Source organism: Helicoverpa zea, chromosome 9 (genome assembly GCF_022581195.2).
Source record: "Helicoverpa zea isolate HzStark_Cry1AcR chromosome 9, ilHelZeax1.1, whole genome shotgun sequence".
In the NCBI taxonomy this organism is placed as follows: domain Eukaryota; kingdom Metazoa; phylum Arthropoda; class Insecta; order Lepidoptera; family Noctuidae; genus Helicoverpa; species Helicoverpa zea.
In genome coordinates, this window is record NC_061460.1 from 7,591,514 (window position 1) to 7,610,543 (window position 19,030).

At 36.7% G+C, this 19,030-nt stretch overlaps 1 protein-coding gene across 1 annotated transcript; it reads left to right on the forward strand.

The window, feature by feature from the left end:
* The first annotated feature begins 81 nt into the window (after positions 1–81).
* LOC124633271 lies at positions 82–12,950 on the forward strand. Its single transcript, XM_047168448.1, has 4 exons — positions 82–198; positions 8,106–8,223; positions 12,620–12,735; positions 12,829–12,950. Exons 1-4 carry the CDS (start codon positions 144–146, stop codon positions 12,948–12,950), a joined length of 411 nt encoding a protein of 136 aa, XP_047024404.1. The 5' UTR covers positions 82–143.
* Positions 12,951–19,030: the final 6,080 nt, after the last annotated feature.

Genomic DNA, 19,030 nt, shown 5'->3' on the forward strand with positions numbered 1-19,030 from the left:
GGTTAACGAGGTGGTAATACTGTTGATGATGTGTTCTTTTTTTGAAGGTGGTGCGCTGCTTGTGGGTGCAGACGAGTTGTGGCACGTCGCGGAGCATGTCGCGGCGATGACGCGGCGCGCAGCGCGCGGCATGCCCTGCTGACATGGCACGCAGCCGCTCCGCCCTCCTTACGCTGGCAGCTATCGCAGCACTCGCCGGTAATGTCTTCGCTTACTTACTATACCATTTTTTTACTTAACTGATTCATCAACGTCATCTCAGCCATAGGACGACCACTGCTGAACATAGCCCTCCCCCTTATATCTCCACAGGTACCGGATAATAACTCCGTTAAAATATGTTGTATTAAATATTGTTTAGGAATTTCGGAGACCAATTTCCAACGTCAGTGACGACCTTGGTCTATGTAGTCCCACTGTCCCACACATGCGTGTAACTTACAAATTGTACCTACACCTTTTTGTATTAAAACCACATAAATTCAGATCAAACAAACGCATGATTTCTTAACTATGATATCATGTTTTGAGTATCCAGCTCATCTTCGTACATACATATTCAGTATATCCCCTACGTCACCAAAGTCGCCACGATAGCGATCGTGATATGATTCATGTTCAATGGATTGAATAATATATTCAGTTATAGTAGTACAGTTTGCTAACACGTAAGAAAACATCGCCACTGTTGTGAAATATCAATATTACTTAAGCTGCGAGGTTTCTACTCTGAAAGTTTATTGAGAGTAGCGGTTTAAAATGTGGCCGAGTGCGTCGAACAACACGACTATTATAGCTATTATTGTTAGATACATTGCGAGGCTCGCAGTTAAAACGACGCATGTTTGTGCCATTTTAAATCAACGGACAGTTGCAATGGTGTGTAACAAACGAATTTTTATTGTTCTTCGAACTATGTATTTGCGGCTTCAAATTGAACCAGTATTAGTTGCCATGTTATGACCAATTCCTATTTTATCGATGTGTCCTCGAAACAATATTTGTACATGAGTTGAGAATTTGCATAGGAATTTGTATTGTAGCAAATAACAAGAACAACTTTTTCACTTTCAAATAAACAAGGTGATTTACGTCAAAACTTTCTTGAATAACTAAATCTCCCTTATTGGAACAATAGCTGTATCATGACAAGGTCGGCGTGGAGAAAATTGTTTTTCTGGCATCATTTGATAAAGCCCGCATCCCCCAACACGAGTCGTCGCGTCTGTCTTGTCGACGCAGACCCTGGCTATTATATAATCGCGCCACATAACAAACAACGTAGTCATCCTGTCATACAATATTAACAACCATTTTAGAATAAAATAAATCTCTGTAAAACTGACAATTAGTTTCGGGAAATACTGCAATTCTCTGTACCACAATGTACAAACAATGCTAACGAGTATTGCGTGAGCTTATGTCGCTCAATCGTCATATATTTTACTGATGTCCATTTCAAATACATAAATTCATGCTTCAGCCTCGAAAATAATGAATTAAATCGTTACATTGTAACACATTACTAAACGGGCCTCAGCTTTGTTTTGTTCGGCCATAATTTGTGTCACTAAACCTTCGTAGAGCAGCAGACTCAGATTATGAGGATTATGATTTGCTGCTCACCTCTAGCAGCGAATAACTCAAATGAATAATTCAGGAGTCGTTCTCGCTCCCTCTCTATGAGCAAATAGAAACATGAGAGGTGTATTTGTGCCAGTGCGATAAACGACGTCTATTGAATTGCTGTTGAAGGAAAACAATGGGCGAATGTAGTGCAATAGCGCATCTTGAAAAGGAGTGTCATCGCGCCTTCTAGTCTCCTTGTTCCCGCTGTCGCGCCTTCCGCACTCATTGTGTGCGACGCGAGGCCTCGCCTTACAATGCGACGTGATTTTAATAAAAGGAAACTCACTAATAGCATTAGCGTCATTTATATAACGTACTTCATTGGTGATAATGTCAATTCATAATTGCGATTATTTTCAAAAATTAAATTAATCTTACAAAATAAATGCATAACCGCTGGGATTCAGATATGATTGAATCCGAATCTCATCAGCCTAGTGTAATCCTCAGTAACCTCGTTAATCTGGGGACCACAAGGTTAATGAATTTGTATTATCATATTCTATTAGTTAGGGTGATGTATTCACTTGTAGATAAGTCTGTCACGTATACTTACACAATGAAACACATGCCTGCGGTTACACGGCGGCCGTGAGCAGATAATTATAATTGGATGTCTGTATGTTGGCATCACGTAATCTATCTATTATGCTGCACTAAGGCATCTGTGGTCGCCGTAAATCAGTCAATGTGGGCGACCGGAATAATAGTGGTCTCGCAACTCTATGAGCTTCAGTAGACCATATCATTATTGTTGTAGAAACAAAGCACTGAGTGGCTGTGGCACTGATTTTGTGAGCCTTTTCAATTGTTTCTTCCTGCGAATCTTAGTAACATCTAACTTAGAAAGTACCAGTAAAACAATAGAAGTAAACACGCAAAACTCAGCTCTCATGGTCAGCTTTGAATAATGTTAAGATCCTTTTTCATTCCCACAGTGGTCTAAAAACAGCTGTACTCACAATGCTCGCGAGCTAACCCCACATAAATTCGTAATGCATCACCAAAGGTGCGCAAGCTGCAGCCCATTCTCTAATGTAATCCCTTACTCGCTTCACACGCCCAGACGAAATTCATTGGACAGTAACAATGAAATACACAAAGGAATACATATCCCGACTTCCATAATTTTTTAAATTTAAATCTATTTCATGATTTCAAATGTACATTATGTTAGTAATTTATTGAATAACTTAATCAGATCATTAACCTTTAAATAACAAAGTGATTTTAAAAGAATTGAAAAATTCTCTGAACAATATAAACGCATTTATGCTACGTTAAATCCCGTAGCTGCAACATACGTCAGGGCTACGAGACACTCATGTATTTTTGCTACGAAACGCGTCATTGCTACGCCCCCGCGCGTCACTGCTACGATATGCGTAGCCATAACCTGCTCAAACTGACGCCAAAACATTATAATAATACTCTAATGCTAATGCGGCCATGACAGGCTTGCCAACTTATATTATTGTCACATAAAGTATGAATAAAGAAGATATTTCCGGGATTTTATTATGTCGAATTTCATTAAGATACTCCAATAAACATAACAGCCCGTCGTCTGCAAACAGACGTAAAAATATGGGATTGTATACTTCGCGTTTAAATGTCGTAATCATCATTAAACGTTTGCCTATGACGGGCAGCTTCTCAATAGTCGTAAACATTTCTAAATCAAAACTGCGCTAGTTTTATAATAAAACCATGTCAATAGTATCATGCCATAAAAGTATATTTACTTTTATGTGAACTATTTATACGAAGTTGATCTACAAACGAGTCAGTTCTATCGGTGTTTGTGTTCAGTCATTATTTATTTTGGACGTTTACGAGAAATATTTTTTATTTCAGTGAAAACTGGCGTCACTGTAATAAACGGGCTTCACTGATTTTTATTTCTCGAATATTATGGTTACACACATATCTTCGCCGTTTGTCACTGAGCTTGGCGCTCACGGCTTTTATTAGAAACTCTGTATTTTTACTCAAATGAATAAACATTTTGAAATTGAGTAACTACCTCCGTTATAGCAAAATATTGCCTGTGTATTCCGTTATTTCGCGTACCTATCAAAATACAAAGAAAATAATATTTTGTACACTCTAGTAGCTTATTAGCTTAGACAGCCGAGAGAATTCTGGCACAGATAAAGACGTGTAGGATTAACATTGCTGAGATAGGCCGATAATTTATATTGTTCATCGCTAGTCATTACATTCATGCCAGTAAGTCAGTATCGGAGTTATCTCACGCAGAACTCGGAACAAGACAGCGTGTAATATGACGTAGCTATGCTCCGGAGTGGATAATCAACATGAATCGCTTTTAATAATAGGATACCGCGTAGCTTTGCAGCGAGCGCTGTAAAATGGCTTGGATAGGTCTAGCGCTTAAGCGCTTACTTGCAAATAACACTGGGCATTGTTGTACTTAGGTGTACCGTAAATATCTCTTTATCGTCAGTAAAATGCTGTGCATTCTATGAAAAAAATATTCCACAATTTCTGTAAAACTGACTTTATAAACATGAATGTTGAGTACCTGCTACTGTACTGAATCAAGCTGTAAAATTAAATTGATGTGTACTTAGTGGTCGCTGGAGTGGGGATTACAGCTGCAACAGGCTGTGCACATGCATTAAACTAATTTTACTGGCCATTACGCGAACAGCTGTAATTGGCCTCAGATACCAATCGCACGGGGTCGATGCCGACCCGTCTTAATCATTTCATGAAGGCACCAATTTACATAATACACTCTTCGCAACAGACGACCGATCTTTACTTCAACACAAAACAATACTCGGACTTCGTACTTAACATTGTTTTCTGCGGAAAACTTTTAACTCACAAGTATAATCGAATAAAACAACTCCTCTTAGTACAAAGACTAAGAGCATTGGTTTATTTTATAGAGAAAATTGCAAAGATATGTACATAATAGGTACCTCCATGCTTATTACGGCTGAACATTATAAATAATTGAGCAAAACGAATTGGTTCCGCTACATAATTTGCCGAAACCAGATTGACAACCGCAAACAATAATGCACTCAACTTTGCTATTGTACGTTTATAGCTATAAAACTTTTAGATAGCTATCGTAAGCATCAATTTTAAAGTTTTGGCCCAACGGTGTTATTTGGCAAGACTGTGACAATATCGCATCGGCGTCGTGGCGCTGTAATCCGTGATTGATGATTGTTTTCAACGCACTAACTTCGGGACTTGACAAGAAAAGCAACAGTTGCAGACCCACTTACTTGGTAAACAAAAAGGTACTGCCGAAACAAATGAGGTCAAGATAGCGACCCGTAAAATGGATTTATTCCATTCTAATACCAAAAACTAATACCACTGGTATTTGTTTCAACTCATATTTTGTTTCTATTCCGAACGGATACCACTTTTTAAATAATTTAATTTGATGTACGAACGAATACCAACAACTTGAATTTGGTACAGTCAGCGCAGTCAAACCGAATCAAAGTAAATTTGTTTTTCAATATTTTTATGTAATCGTAATATAATGCTTAAAACTTTCCAAATTCACTTCACTCCAATATTTTTACAAAGGTTAGCATAGGTAAGAGTAGTTTTAGTGAATCATCTTGCTATTTTTTTTACCTGCGAGAAAGGGTGAGTTTGCTCTATTGTTCCAAAATTCGAAACAACCAATCAGAGTCAAGTGTGACTGGAATGTTGTGCTTTGACTCGGAGAGAAAGGAGATGGCCAAATCTTCATAGTAAAATAACCCAGAATCGACAGCAACGAAATGGGTACCAATGGGTTCATTAGGATAGACCTTTGATGGTGCCAAAAAGTCCAGCCTGAAATCCATGGGGTATAGGAGCTATATCATATTTTCACAAAAATAGGTTATGTTGAATTTATGTTGATTTTAAAGATTATTTACATAAAGGACCATAAAAAACAAGGTATACTAACATTATACATGCGAATAGTAATATCCCCATAGTTACAGAGTTTGCCTGGTAATTAAAAGGTCTTGAGTTTGACCCCCTCCCGTTGCACTATTGACATGAACCACTCCAGATACGATTAAGTACCCTTCCTTACCTGCTTGAAGAGGTTTCCCTATTATGTGTAAACTTCTGAACTGGCAAAGATTAATTTAAAAATAAAAATTAAAAGTAAAAAAAAAAACTTAGAAGTTAAAAAAAAACCTAGAAGTTTTTTTTTGTATTTTTAGCTTTTTATTCGCATTAGTGAAAAGTTCTCGTCAATGCGAATAATATAAGCCCAAACACGAGGTAGTTAATATTTACCATTGCCGAGTTTCCTTGACCTTCTCTATTCTCCATCATCAGGTCAGCTCTAAACCTTCACTCGTGTATAGTGCTAACAGACATACACCAGAGTGTAAAGTTTTATATTATGCACAACTTCTAATGAACAGCAAATAGAAAAGTTATGCTTTTTTAGTACTAAAATCTTCATCGAAAAAACCTTGTAAAAAGAGAACCCCATGGTTTTTAGATGATATGAAATACTTTTTGTAATCTACACATTATACTGAATCCAACCATACATATGAAGTTTCTGTCGACTCTGGGTTTTTTTTTGGCCATCTCCTTTTATCTACATAAATTCCTCAGTACATTTCCGTGCGGTGGCGGTGGCGTATTGGTATCAGAGTGACAGTGATTTTTATTTATTAAGTGTGTTCAGACTTCTTGGTCGTTTCCTCATTTCTTTATTTTTAATTTTTCCTGCCATGACGGGTTTCGCTTTTGTTTTCACTTCTCTTTGAAAAAGTCAAATATTGGTATCGCCCGCGGTTCGTCGCGCGATAAAAATAAAAAAAAAAAACCATAAAAGCCCGCGAGAAAGTGTCCCGCTGGCCGGCCGGCATTCGAGTGCCCCGTCGTCGGCAGACTGCCTTCCTGTCCACTTCCCTGTTTCCCAGATAAGTTTGCCTTTTTCACCTATATTGAGGGTCACGGGGTTTCAACGGGGACTTCAACGGAGTTTGCAGTAACGCTAGCAATTTCTCCAGCGAAGTCCATCCAAAGTGTGTATATTAATTTGTTGGTGAAGAATGACTGATTTGATTATACAAAAAGTTGATTTTCTGTGTTTTACAATTGTTTAGGTAAGGTTAGAATTCATTGCAAAAAAAATTGCTGATTCATTGCTATGTAAGTGATGAATGACTGATTTGATTATACAAAAAGTTGATTTTCTGTGATATTTTACAATTGTTAGATAAAAAGTGATTTATTTTTGTTAAAAATTTACCTGACATAGTTGTTATGAGATAGGTAGACGTGAATAATTACGTACCTATCTAATAATAACTATGTCAGATAAATTTCAATATAAATTAAGAGTTAATTTTTTGAGATATTTTGTAATTTTTAGATTGTAAGTAAATTCTTCCTGTTTGATGGTTTTGCAAAAAAAAATATTAGACAGGTATAGAGAGGAACTAAAATTATATTAAAGTTGATTATTTAAGTGATATTTTATCATTGAACAAGACGTTTGCTAACAAAATTTGTTTTTTTTGGAGTTATCTGTTTTTTTTTTTTTTCAATTAAAGGTCTTATATTTACATACAAAGCATTTTTACTGACTGTACCTTATATCTTTGAACTTGTTTTGGTATTAGTTTAAACAATGGTATCCGTTCGGAATAGAAACAAAATATGAGTTGAAACAAATACCAGTGGTATTAGTTTTTGGTATTAGAATGGAATAAATCGTAAAATGTTACCCATTTAATAAAATCAAGCGGCTGCGGCGTCCTGTTACAAATTTTAAATTACATCCAGAATTTTCACGATAAAAATATTAAAATCTAGTTTTTTATATAAAGAAATCAAAGGTTGTTAAAGATTAGTACTAAACAAAAGAATGTTGCTTTTAAAACAATTGGTCTTATTATATGACAACAATATAATGCCTGTCATCACTAACGACCTAACTTGATTAGCTCCACTTCAAACAAAACACTAACGTACGCATTGTTGTCAATATTTATGTAAGTCTCGCACACTGTCCACTAACCGACTTGTTTACTTAACTGACTATTTGTGCTTTCAATGCGGATGCCTGTCAAACTAGATTCGCTTTTTTTAAGCCTTTCATAAGCGCATGTTGTGGTGCAGAGGTGTTAAAACTTTTTTTAGCTTTACACATTGGTACAATGAACACGAATCAAAACTACAAATCCGAATTTATTTTTTGGATAAATGTAAAATCTGCATTTATGACGTGACGTTCGTAGTTGTAAATTGGCAAGATATTTGATTTGACGCGTAGTTTTGCTATAGTATATACGTAGTATGATTTAACGTCGTGTTGTTTTATTTTACAAAAATGAGGATATAAATTGAATTGCATTTCATCTGACGTAAAATCGCATTGTAGTGACTACGGGCTGTGGTTACATTCGCAGCATGTGTAAAGTTTTCCTACAGTTTAAGTGTTCCATTGTATACAGGGTGTTGTGTGTGCGCCCCGCAAGGAAGTGTGCAGGGCGGCGTGCAAGGAGGCGCGCAGGTCCCGCCTGGGGTGCCGCACTCCACCGCGCCTCCGGCCGGAGTCGGCGGCGTACGAAGGTACCACTCTGATCAATTATACATCTATGTTTTGTTTCTTTTCTTCTAATAATAAGGTACACTGGTTACTTAGTATACAGAAATTCTACAAAAATTAACTTTTACCTACGTAACGCTTGCGCATACATATAGAATATATGGCAGTGCACTACTACATATGCATATTGATGCCATTTTATGAAAGGAACATAGAAAATTGGTATTACCGACACACTCAAAAGATGTATGTCGCATGAGGGTATTGGTACTCGTGGGATATAAATGGGCCTCGCGTCACGGAACTCAGAACTATTGACCCTGTACAGTATTTTTCTTCGGGGCGTTGACTAATTTCAAAAACGTTTGCACAGAAAAGTATATGTGGCTTAAAGACACTCGAAGCTCTTCTGAACAAGCGTTGCGATATTTACACCGGTAATGACATAACTCTGATTTCTGTATAGTATGTAGCCTGTGCATTAAGTCCTACCCTAAAATAATACTTAAATTAAACAACTAAACTAAAATTAAAGTTAAGAGTGGGTTTACCATACTAAATTCGGAGAGGTACTCATGCTCTTCAGACCGACGACAACCTGTGCCGTTAAGCTATTGTCATTTAACCTAACTTTCATATCCCAAGTAGGTTTATGGCATAGTTATACCTGGAAAAGCAATTACGACCTTCATTTGTCATGCAAGAGGTCGGCCGGTACAAAGTTCACTATAAATTGAAATCAGTTTGGGTAACCAGATGTAGTAAATAGCTATGTAAGATTATTATCTTAGAAAAGTATACTCACGTAACACCTCCTTTTTCCACTTTTCCTTTTAAGATTAAATTTTGAGCACTTTTGTCAGAGAGCAACATTTGCACTCACCTCAGATTTTTGAAAATAATTCTAGAATCAAATCGAAGGCAGTAGTGGCTTTAATGTCACATTATAAGGTACTTAGCGTTCGATATCGTGAAGAATGGCTGAAATGTATCAGGTGTGAACTGCGAATACGATATGAGCGATTTATCTCCGGTAGTTAAGATCTAAATTCACCATTCCGTATTGGTGAAACGGCTTCCCTAACTAATGACGCTGCGGATACTAAAACGAATCCAACTATTTATTGCCCCATTGTTATACCCTTTCTGCTAATCGATTAGGCAATTTAGGCTGGAGGTAGTAAAACACAATCACATAATGCACGGGAAAAGCTTTAGGCAGACCGCAGATGACACACTTTTTGTAAACCAGTCTTGCTCTCAGTCTCCGGACATAAAGTTTTTGTGGGACTGTACGAAGTCCCTTCCGAGACATAAGTATAGGTATCATACCGTATCAAAGTTAACCAAAGATGGTCAGGTAGCTGACGTTAAATAACTGGATCACATATCAGTTGTAGCTATTGTTAGTAAGGAAAGATTGGGCACCGATTCTTCTTCTTAGTCGTTTCCCTCACTGCTGAGGATCGTGACTCCTTCTGATCCTGTCCACTAGATGTCGCCATTTATGGCGTTCTGTTGCTTGATGCATTGCAACATTCATAGGCATCTCCAGCTCTTTGGTTATTTGGTCAGACCACCATATGGGACTTCGGCCTCTCGGTCTCCTTCCTTCTACTTTCCCGGTCCAGCAATATGGGCACCGATTAAGTTGAGGTAAATGCACTCTCCTATGTACTGTAGTTATTTATGTGTAAATCGAATTCGCACTTCATTGTGACTCATTTATAAGCACAAAAATCTGCTTAAATTTTGTCTAGAAGTTCAGTGCAAAAAAACCTAATCTTTTTCACATTATTTGCATTCCCAGTTGTTTTTCGAAACAAATTAAGGTGTCGAAATAAGCAATTAAAATTTTAATGTACTAAATATCTTAACTAGAAATGACAAAAAGCTAGCATAAACATTACAATTTCAACTATAAGAGCAAATAAATTGATATATTCACGCCCGAATGACTACATAGTAAAACTTAGGGCGCTTAATGAAATTAAACACATCAGGAACATGCATGAATAGTTAACGAACTTAACGTCTAGTCTTCGTGCTACGGAAGACTATTCTGACATATACGAGTTACACTTACTACTTCAGAACTAGAGACGAGGTAAATATTTACTGTCGTATTCGTCGCATCCTTGAACTATTTGTATATAGGTAGGATCAAGTTAAGAGCGATGCACCAATAACTTAAAACTTGTGGCCGGGGTCTGCTATCGATAGTTTAAAGGCTCTCACGGGATGCTATAAAATAAGCCCGTAACATGAATCTACAGCACAACTGATACCACTTTGCTAAACCATATTTATGTAACGAACTTTTAAAGTGAGGTTATGTTTATTGCATTCTCAGTAAATATAAATTTACATTTGTAAGAAAGTAGGAGATTACTTATTAAACTAACGTTAACGTAACAAACTGAATTTGACGGTTATGTGTACCGCAAATAGGTACAAACGTAAGAGTGCTCAGTATCCAATTTTTATCTAATAGAAAAGTGTATCTCTCATTCCAGTAAATAAACAATCGAATTCGAAAGATATCAGACATTTACCGAACAACTTTTAAATTTCGCTTCGCTTGGGAAATATATCCAGTAGCGGATCTTTTGATAGATAAAACAGAATGCCTCCCCAAGAATGAGGAAATCTGCCCCGTGTTACATAATTTAGTAGCGGTAGAAAATTAAATTAGTTATTAAAAAGAAAAAGTTATTAAACGCAGCCTGTGACCCTGGAGAGACGAGGCTCAAGATACCTGCTTATTTATTTATGGTCAACATTGCATTTAATGATGTTTACTTTAGGCGACTTCGAAACGATTATGATTATACACCCAGCTTAGTAAAAATAATGTCCAATAGACTCGATATAGGTACTTGATACTTTTCCAAGAGCTTTCACATACTCTCTTACAGCCTTAAGAGGTTAAAGCCTCGACGCGCCTTCAGTGAAAGGGTATCTATCATAATAAGAACATTGTAGTTTACGATAGGTCGGTAGGTACCTCATAAAAGTGCCTTTATGATTCTATCCCCTTTTCTCTATCATCGAGTGTCTTAGTATCATCTATATTGTAAATACCTTGTAATATTAGTAGGAAGAAAGATAAAATATGTAGATAAGGAGGACGATGAAGCCTAAGTGGCGTCGAGCATATTGAGTGTGGGCTCACAGATAGATGATAATCGACGAGGTTGTCGAGACATCACGTCAGGTCACGTACACGAACTTCTTGTTTGGATAATGTAACATCACTGTATGACTCCCAAAACATATGACTTTTTTGTAATTTTGTACACTGGTTTACCGATTCATAATGATCTGTGAATTTACTTGTTTTATTTTTTGTTAATTTAATGTGTTTTAAATCAAACAAATACATACATATATTTCATATTTTATTATCCGCTACAATACCGGTGCGACGAGATAATGTAAGTCATTTGTTATTTAGAGTGTTTTGACAACTTTTTCTTTATAATAAATTAGGGGCCAAAGGCAGAGATCATTTTTGTAAGCCATCAATTGTCCGATGGATGAACAGTTCCGCTGCATGACGATAACATTACATGGTTGACATTTGCACGTTTGACTCACAAGTAGTACGTAGGGTAACTGAAGCAGGGACGATTGATCGAAACCTCATTTGATAATGTTAGCGACTAATGGTTACTTAAATAAGTAGGTATTTTATTTAGATAATAATGTTAATTTACTCGATTTTATTAAATCCTAAAGTAAAGAAGAACAAGAATTTAGTAGAATCCAAACCTACAAATATGTCCTCTACCTAAACATGTAACTATTATATTTTCCTAATAATCCATAATAAAGTAACACTGAATCCTAAATGCTGCGAAATTGAATTGTTTTAAACTATCATCCGAATGTATAAACAAGACATTTTTCCGGCAATTCAGAATCGACTGCATCATCTACCAGATCCATACCCGTTTCCACGATAATCAGCTTTGACTTTTGAATTTATGATACAAAATTTTATTCGCTTTAGTAACTATATAGTTTCATAATACCTATTTATCACGGTAGTTACAACTGCATTCGCATGAACCACTTATTTACACTAGGCCTATGCACGAACCGCAACGTAAATATCCTATGGACGGAAAATGGTAACAATTCAATTTCGCTTTTTTGCTACAGTCAGTATGAAAGTACAATTTGTACGAGTAAGCTTCAGCATTGAAAGCTTGGCTTTACGCCAATTTTGCGATCAAAGCACCTTCGGCAGCTTTGCTGTCTCATTACAAGCAGTGGTGTGACATTATTTTATTAATGTAGACATACTTAGCATTTTATATCTAAGTAATGTTTTGATTAGGCATTATAGCTATATGTAGGTAGTTTAAATTTACGTGATGTACAACGAATTTAATAAGAATTTACGTTTCGCAGATTCAGTCAATATTCCAGAGGGAGAGGATATCGCGACTGGCGCACGCGTGGGGACCCCACGCTCATCAACTCACTCTGGCGCAGTCGGCAGCCGCTGGGAATACGCAAGCAGCTCGGTTAGATTCACACTTTGCAACTTTCACTACTGTTCCATGATGTAGTATTAGCACAGGTCGTGCTTATCTAATATTTGGTTATATTTTGTGTAGGAAACGCAGAGGTGTACATAATACTAGCGTTGCTGATCGGCTTCGTGACCGTGGTGGTGGGGTGCTGGCTGTCGGACAACTGCTGGTCGCCGGAGCCGGAGGACGTGCTGGCGGGCGGGTGACCCGTGGCGGCGGGCGCGTGCACGCACGTGTAGCGCCCGCCGTCCGCGGCCGCGGACAGCCCGTCGGGCGCGGGCTCGCTGTCGCCCGTGCTGCCGCCGCTGGCGCCGCCGCCGGCCCGGGCGCCCGCCCTGCTGCACGCCGCGACCCACCTGTGCCGCGGCGGCTGTCTCACCCTGCCCTGCGACACCAGGAGGCCGCCTCCCGTTTTTTGACAGGAGTCTACGCACCACTCCTGTCAGCTGCACGAAAAGACTAATGGGAATCATATTCCTACTATTGCAAACGGCGGAGTGTGCGATAATTAACTCGTGATACGCTTGACTGAACATTTTCTGACGGGCGCTCCTTTTCGTATAATTGGGTTGTGTAAGTGGAAAGTGTTCTAGACTACTCGTGAAAATGGTGATACAGTGCAGGTAAAACTTTTAATGAACTTTAAGAGCTTTGATTTCAATTTGTATGTATTATGAATACCATAGTTACGGTGTAAAGACATTATAGGGTAATTACCATGATGGTACTTGTCGGTGTACTTTGTATCGGTAGCCGAGCGCTCGGGATTAGTACTAGGAGGTTCATTGTATTACTGAATCTTATCGTAGGCTACGCTTCTAGCGGTCGCTCTGATTTCAACTCATCTGACGTAACCTTACCTGACGGTGGTGCAGCTATTTTTTCATCTGTACCACCTTCCTATTGTTTCTAAAAGTATGTGCCTTGAAACGCTTTCCTCGACTTGACTCGTAGATTAGAGCGTGTTTTGAACCATTTAGAAGAATTTCTTCTCTCTGTCTGTACGGACAAGTAATCCCATAAGTGCAATACACATCATGACCGTGCCTTTACCGTTCTAGAGACTTTGAGAGGGACGTAATTAACAATAGGTTTTAAAATACGCTTTCCTCGATGGAGGATCAACCTACCAACGATTACTTTTGTATTTTTGTAAAATATCCAGCTTGTTTTATTGTTTTTTGGTAATTAAGACGCAGTTAATAGTTTAGAGGAAAGTGACTTAGGACCAAGAAGTCTTAATAAACGTGCGTCAATTGAATATTAATAAATCTTTTCGGAATTACCATCGCAATAGGATAAGATACAACTTTGAGAGACAACGACATGGGTATATGACTTAACGTAGAATTTTGATATTTATTTCGCAATGTTTGCATTATTGTTGATATTTACCGCAAAATTGGTCATAATTACTTGCCAAAGGTCTAAACTACTTTGTCTTAACCCATACCTTTCATGCATAACTAGTATGAAGTAAGTCTAGCGTGAAACATTCTAAAATAAATAAATACATTTGTAACGTAAACAATTAATAAAAACTGCTTTAACCAATATGGATAATAAAACACAACGAGAATAATAAAAAAAAAACATCTAAAAATAGCAAATAAAGTTGGTGTATTCTGTGTAACGTTGGGCATGGAGAGTGGAGCACCACAACAGAACTCGTCTACAAGACACGACTATTGTGCAAAGACAACGTTGTAATTCTTTGTACATGTGGAGTTATTCCAGAGTGTGCTCTCAGTTTTGTTTTGTAAGAGCGTGGCGCAAACTTTTAAATTACGAAATATTACCCATCTTCATTCGTTTCATCTGTTTTTGTGTTGCGTAGTTAACCTTTCTATAAAACCTACTACGTCTTGTACAGCATGTGTAATGTAAGGTCGGACTTAGATTAGTGAACGTCAAATAAAAACCGGTAGGAAAACCGTAGAGGCTTTTGTGTATCTCACTGCAATCCAGTAACTGTAAATACGTAAGCACTAATATAAGTGTACAATAAAGAAGAACGCTAACATTTTACATGATTAAAATATCCAGGTTTCAATTCTTATAACTCAAAGTGATACAACTGCTTTTTATATCGTAATTTACCGAAGTCGCTCAGGATACAAAGCTATAAGTACGTTTAAAATAAGCAATGTACATTTAACGTTCATAATTATTTCCATTTAAAGTAAATCGAGCACAAATGTACTGTCTTAATGTTGAATTGAATGTGTGTACTTTTCGTTGTAAGCACGTATATATTATGTAAATATTATTGACAAAGGATTGCATACTTAATAAGCTAATGCTATAGTTCAGTTTCTAAAGGAACTCTGTGATCTTATTATATTTATTTGCCTTGTTATGATTTTCGTATAGCCGGCTAGTCCCAAAAATAAATATGTAATTAAAGACAAATAAATAATTCATTCGTCCCATCGTCAGCGAGAAAGCAACTGTAGATTGGCTGTTCAACCATGAGACTTCTGTTCTCTACTAAATTAATACACTTTCTGTGTAACTCGTGTATGTTTTGCACATAATTTTATGATCGTCGCTCCAGGCTAGCCGCTGACGGTGGGGCGACACCTAATCGTGAACTCTAAATCTACTCGTGTAGTTATTTACGTTGCATTCGTGGTAGTGATAGGAACTTGTACTTTTAAGACACATAATGTATAAGTTGTGTGCTTAGTATACCCATTAACATTAAATATTCGTCGTAGAGATAAGGAACCCGACTGAATAGTCAAAATTTTTAAGCATTATGTAAATTGTAGTTAGGCGGTAGTCGGTTATAGATAAACATTTTACTCGGATAGTTCGATAATTGCGAACCGAGGATTAAATACTGGACGAAGAACTTGATTAACTGTTGGCCAGAAAAGTATTCACTTCATACACATTGTATACCATTAAGACATTTCCACGCACAAATGGCATAAACACTTATAAAAACTACCCGTCAAATTGTAATCGTTTTGTATAAACTGTAGGTGAAGTATTTCTCTTTAACTGAGGAACAATAATTATATACATTTTGTGAAAGCTACAATTTGGTGGGTAGTTTCCTTTTCATATATTTTGTCAAGTTGAATGTCCGTGTCATTTTGCTAATTAAACATTAAAGTGTACCATAGTTTTTATATTGGATTATTATTAAGTATTACCACAATCATATTATAATTTGCCATACCTATGTAAACATTTTTTTATGAAATTTATACATTTTTAAATAATTATTAAACGCATAGTACTTTAATTCCATTACGATCAGAAGTAATAGATCAATAATATTTTTGAGGTATATATAATTCATAAATTTTACTGATTATTTAATGGGTAATAAACATTGCTCCGATGACCTTTCACTGATCTAATTAATAGAAACCATTTTCAAGAAGTTTTGTAATAAAACCCGAGTAGATTAGACATTTAATACTAATGGCAAATAAAACATACAATATTGTTAAACATCAAAGCGTGTACGTGTAGACTGAGGTCCCGTCGTATTTCATAATGTTCGTAATAGCTCATAATGCAGATACTATCATTTTAAATTAACAAGTTCTCTCAAACAGATCATTTTAAAGATTGTGCAGACAGCCAGGATGACTAGATAATACACAAATTAACTTTATATAATCATGTCACTCGACAGCAAGCCCATTACTGTGATAGTAACGTACATATATACATAACAATACGTATCTGCAGGGTTTCATTATTTCTCAAATAGATTGTGTACCTACAACATTTAGTTCCATCAAAATATTTAACAGCATTGAATAATGAATCACCTCAGTCTACAGTACAAAATGTATTTCAATAATAAATTGCAATCATTTTTACCAATTCAAAATGATAGGAACACAGTGTATTTTATAACGTATAATACGAGTATGTATAACTAAGTACATGACGTTATAACTGTATACTTACATCTGATACATAAGTCACGTTTTATGTGAATATTGTAAATATTTGAATCATACGCGAATGTTTGGTCACGTTGGAGGTCTGGTTGGCTTGGCTGATTTAGGAATTGAGAGAACTCATACGCTCAATACTTAGTAATTACAAATAATAATTGATGTAGGTATTGTCATTATTTGTCACGAATAAATTAAAATAAATGTAATAACTTAATCATAAGCTTGTTTCATTCTGAGCTCGTTTCCAGGGGGTAATAACGTGGAGTGGTGTGCGCAAACACGAGCCCCGTTTGCTTTAAGAAACTCCAGTACCTATGATAGTAAGGAGAAAACGTTCGTAAAAGGGACTTTTAGCACGCAAACAGTTTTCATAGAAAATATAGGGCATGGCGCTTTCCGCGCTGCGAGGGGTGACACAGAAAGGCTTTCTCGCTTGACACCCTATACTACAGCTGCGTAGTTACACTATACTCATCTGCGTTATTAAAGAACTTCCAAAGGTCCTACATTCACGATATCGGCTGCTTACGTCTTTTGTACCTTTTCGATGTTTAAGAGTCGATATCTTTTCTGAAATTGAAGGCGAGTACCTACATACACAAACCAGATTATGCAAAAGGTTACACATATCACGAAATAACATTTCAGTGAAGCTTGATTCGCTAATAAAATTCGAAAATTTTGACTAAGAAATAACAACAAAACCCTTATTATTTGTTGATTCAACGATACCCTAAATCTTTCCATTATTAAACAAGTGTCAATTAGGGAAAAGTTAATCAGGTTCGGGTATCTCTCTCTAATTAAAGCTGAACACACTTTTTGGACAGGTTCGAAAGGTTTTTCAAGTTTCACACTTCAACGGACAATTTTGATCGTTGTACGTAGAAACAAAACTGTTTTTTATACTTTTAATTGAGGTTTGTACAATTTGACCTCTAAACTTGAATGTTAAATGTACGAAAATGTCTTAATTTGTGCCAGTACATACCTATGTAATGAATAAGGCATCATTATATCTAACAACCATGGATACCCTATCGTCTACGCATTGCTTAATTGCACCAACTATAAACTAAATGATCCCAATATAAAGTTAAATCATATTGTTATAGAGGTAGACTTTAAATTAATAAACGTATTATAATAATATATTCATGAATTTCATTTTGTACTAGCGTGTAACATTCGCGCAGTTAGCAACATTTTAACGGCGAACTGGCTTATTATGCTTTCTGTACCCTGTGAAGAGTCTCGAGTCGATTACTCTAAACGAAAGAGGCTTGTTAACGAACACTGAGAAAAGCTGTCTAAACGAGCAACTGTTATATTCTTTGTTCAAATGTACTGCGAAAAAAAAAATCCTCACTACAAAAGTTTGCCAGCATCTGATTGATTTAGCGGTCCACGGTAGAGGTCAAAGGTCAAATGCCATAAACAAAAGCGTAATTGAGTTTTTCTATTACGAACTTCGCTGTTAAAGTCGAGGTGCCGTAATTGGCCGCTTGCTTGGTGTACGCACATTAATAAAGTCCCAGGTGATGGCACATGGGACTTTATTAATGTACGTACATGTCTGCAGCTCTCGAGATTACAACAGGTCATTCTAATATGTATATGTGGATCTGTGTGTTCTGCTGTAATTTCAAGGTTAAACCACGTAGCGTAATTTTCTGAGATTCAGTACCTTATCTTGTACTTAGTCAATTGTGAAGTAGGATGTATTTTGAATCCTATTATATTGCTAAAAACGGAGTCATTCTAATATTCGAGCTAACTGAAATTAGCAAAAAGTTGTGCGTTTCCTTCTAAGCTTGGTGCAACACGAGTCTGAAACTAATACGGACACAGCTGCTGGGAACTGTAACGTCTGTAAGCTAAAACGTAATACTGTGTCGCACATGACATTTGAACTTACCCACGCCTGCTCTGTGAATAGTTTTCTACTCTCCATACGATAATGCTGCTGCAGAACTAAGTTGCATGAAAATACATATAATTGAAAAAAATATAAAATGTACAATTATATCAAAGTCTCAGTAAAAACTACTTTTAACATCGCAACAACCATCATTAATCAGGCCGCTCGTTACAAAGAATATTACGGATAATTATTAACCAAACGACACAATAAAGGAATATTTCCAATATCGTATTCACGAAAAAATGGAATCGCTTCAACTTTATTTATCCGACGAAAGCTTATTTTAATTAAATACGTGGATTCGTGAACAGTGAACCGTCATTCAAAATATTTTTCAGTAAATTGCGTAGCTGTACGACGCGACGTTTGTTCTGTACGTATATCAATGAAAGTTTGTTTAAAGCGTTCGATGGTGGAGTTATTTACATTTCAA

What these genes read in the sequence shown, in the direction of transcription:
- LOC124633271 (XM_047168448.1), top strand. Translation starts at nt 144, where the DNA reads ATGGCACGCAGCCGCTCCGCCCTCCTTACGCTGGCAGCTATCGCAGCA. An exon ending in AGCTATCGCAGCACTCGCCG is followed by an intron (nt 199 to 8,105) that starts GTAATGTCTTCG and finishes CATTGTATACAG; the next exon opens with GGTGTTGTGTGTGCGCCCCG. An exon ending in GGAGTCGGCGGCGTACGAAG is followed by an intron (nt 8,224 to 12,619) that starts GTACCACTCTGA and finishes TACGTTTCGCAG; the next exon opens with ATTCAGTCAATATTCCAGAG.